This window comes from the organism of the source record quoted next (genome assembly GCF_019968985.1).
Source record: "MAG: Porospora cf. gigantea B chromosome Unknown PgB_NODE_12307_length_1072_cov_821.084, whole genome shotgun sequence".
Taxonomy (NCBI): Eukaryota; Apicomplexa; class Conoidasida; order Eugregarinorida; family Porosporidae; genus Porospora; species Porospora cf. gigantea B.
Window position 1 is genome coordinate 1 of NW_027178593.1, and position 1072 is coordinate 1072.

The 1072-nt window shown below is 54.0% G+C and overlaps 1 protein-coding gene across 2 annotated transcripts; it reads right to left on the reverse strand.

The window, feature by feature from the left end:
- KVP17_004238 (uncharacterized protein) lies at positions 1–966 on the reverse strand (the record flags this gene model as incomplete). Of its 2 annotated transcripts, none has more annotated exons than XM_068522262.1 (1): positions 1–966. In XM_068522262.1, a coding segment is annotated over one exon (966 nt), but the record flags the coding sequence as incomplete, so codon positions are not given. The 2 variants fall into 2 exon arrangements, with proteins under 2 accessions (XP_068379123.1, XP_068379122.1); XM_068522261.1 differs by having other exon boundaries at positions 11–966.
- Between the last annotated feature and the right edge of the window lie 106 nt (positions 967–1072).

Consider the following 1072-nt stretch of genomic DNA (forward strand, 5'->3'; position numbering starts at 1 on the left):
CCCGCAGAACGCTGTCTTCTGCTCGTCAGTGTAGTCATGATGGACCGAATCAGCACCGCTGACACATGTGGTAGATGTAGCATCCCAGTGACACTGGTTGGTCTCTCCACAGACGCCTTCCTTCAACGAGCTCTCTATACTGGAGGCGTTGAGGGCGTCGCAGACGGTAATGAAGTCACAGTGACCATGGTTGCCATGGGAAACCCACAAACAGTACCCAAGAGCCTGGCATGCATCGCCCTTGAAGTACATGGACATGTCGTTGTAGGCGAGGGACAAGCAGAAGTCGGTCTTCTGCTTGTCAGTGTAATCATGATGGACCGAATCAGCACCGCTGACACATGTGGTAGATGTAGCATCCCAGTGACACTGGTTGGTCTCACCACAGACGCCTTCCTTCTCTGAGATCTCTATATTGGAGGCGTTGAGGGCGTCGCAGACGGACACGAAGTCACAGTGACCATGATCGCCATGAGGAGTCCACGAACAGTACCCAAGAGCCTGGCATGCATCTCCCTTGAAGTACATGGTCATGTCGTTGGAAGCGATGGCCCCGCAGAACGCTGTCTTCTGCTCGTCAGTGTAGTCATGATGGACCGAATCAGCACCGCTGACACATGTGGTAGATGTAGCATCCCAGTGACACTGGTTGGTCTCTCCACAGACGCCTTCCTTCAACGCTCTCTCTATACTGGAGGCATTGAGGGCGTCGCAGACAGACACGAAGTCACAGTGACCATGATCGCCATGAGGAGTCCAGGAACAGTACCCAAGAGCCTGGCATGCATCTCCCTTGAAGTACATGGTCATGTCGTTGGAAGCGATGGCCCCGCAGAACGCTGCCTTTACTTCGTCGGTGTAGTTATATGGGACCGACGCAGCGCCGATGACACATGTGGTAGAGCTAGCGTCCCAGTGACACTGGTTGGTCTCTCCACACACTCCTTCCTTCAACCCACTCTCCATATCGGAGGCGTTGAGGGCGTCGCAGACGGACACAAAGTCACAGCTGCTAGAAGTCCACGAACAGTACTCGAGCAGACCGCATGTGTTTTCCTGAAAGGTAATTTCC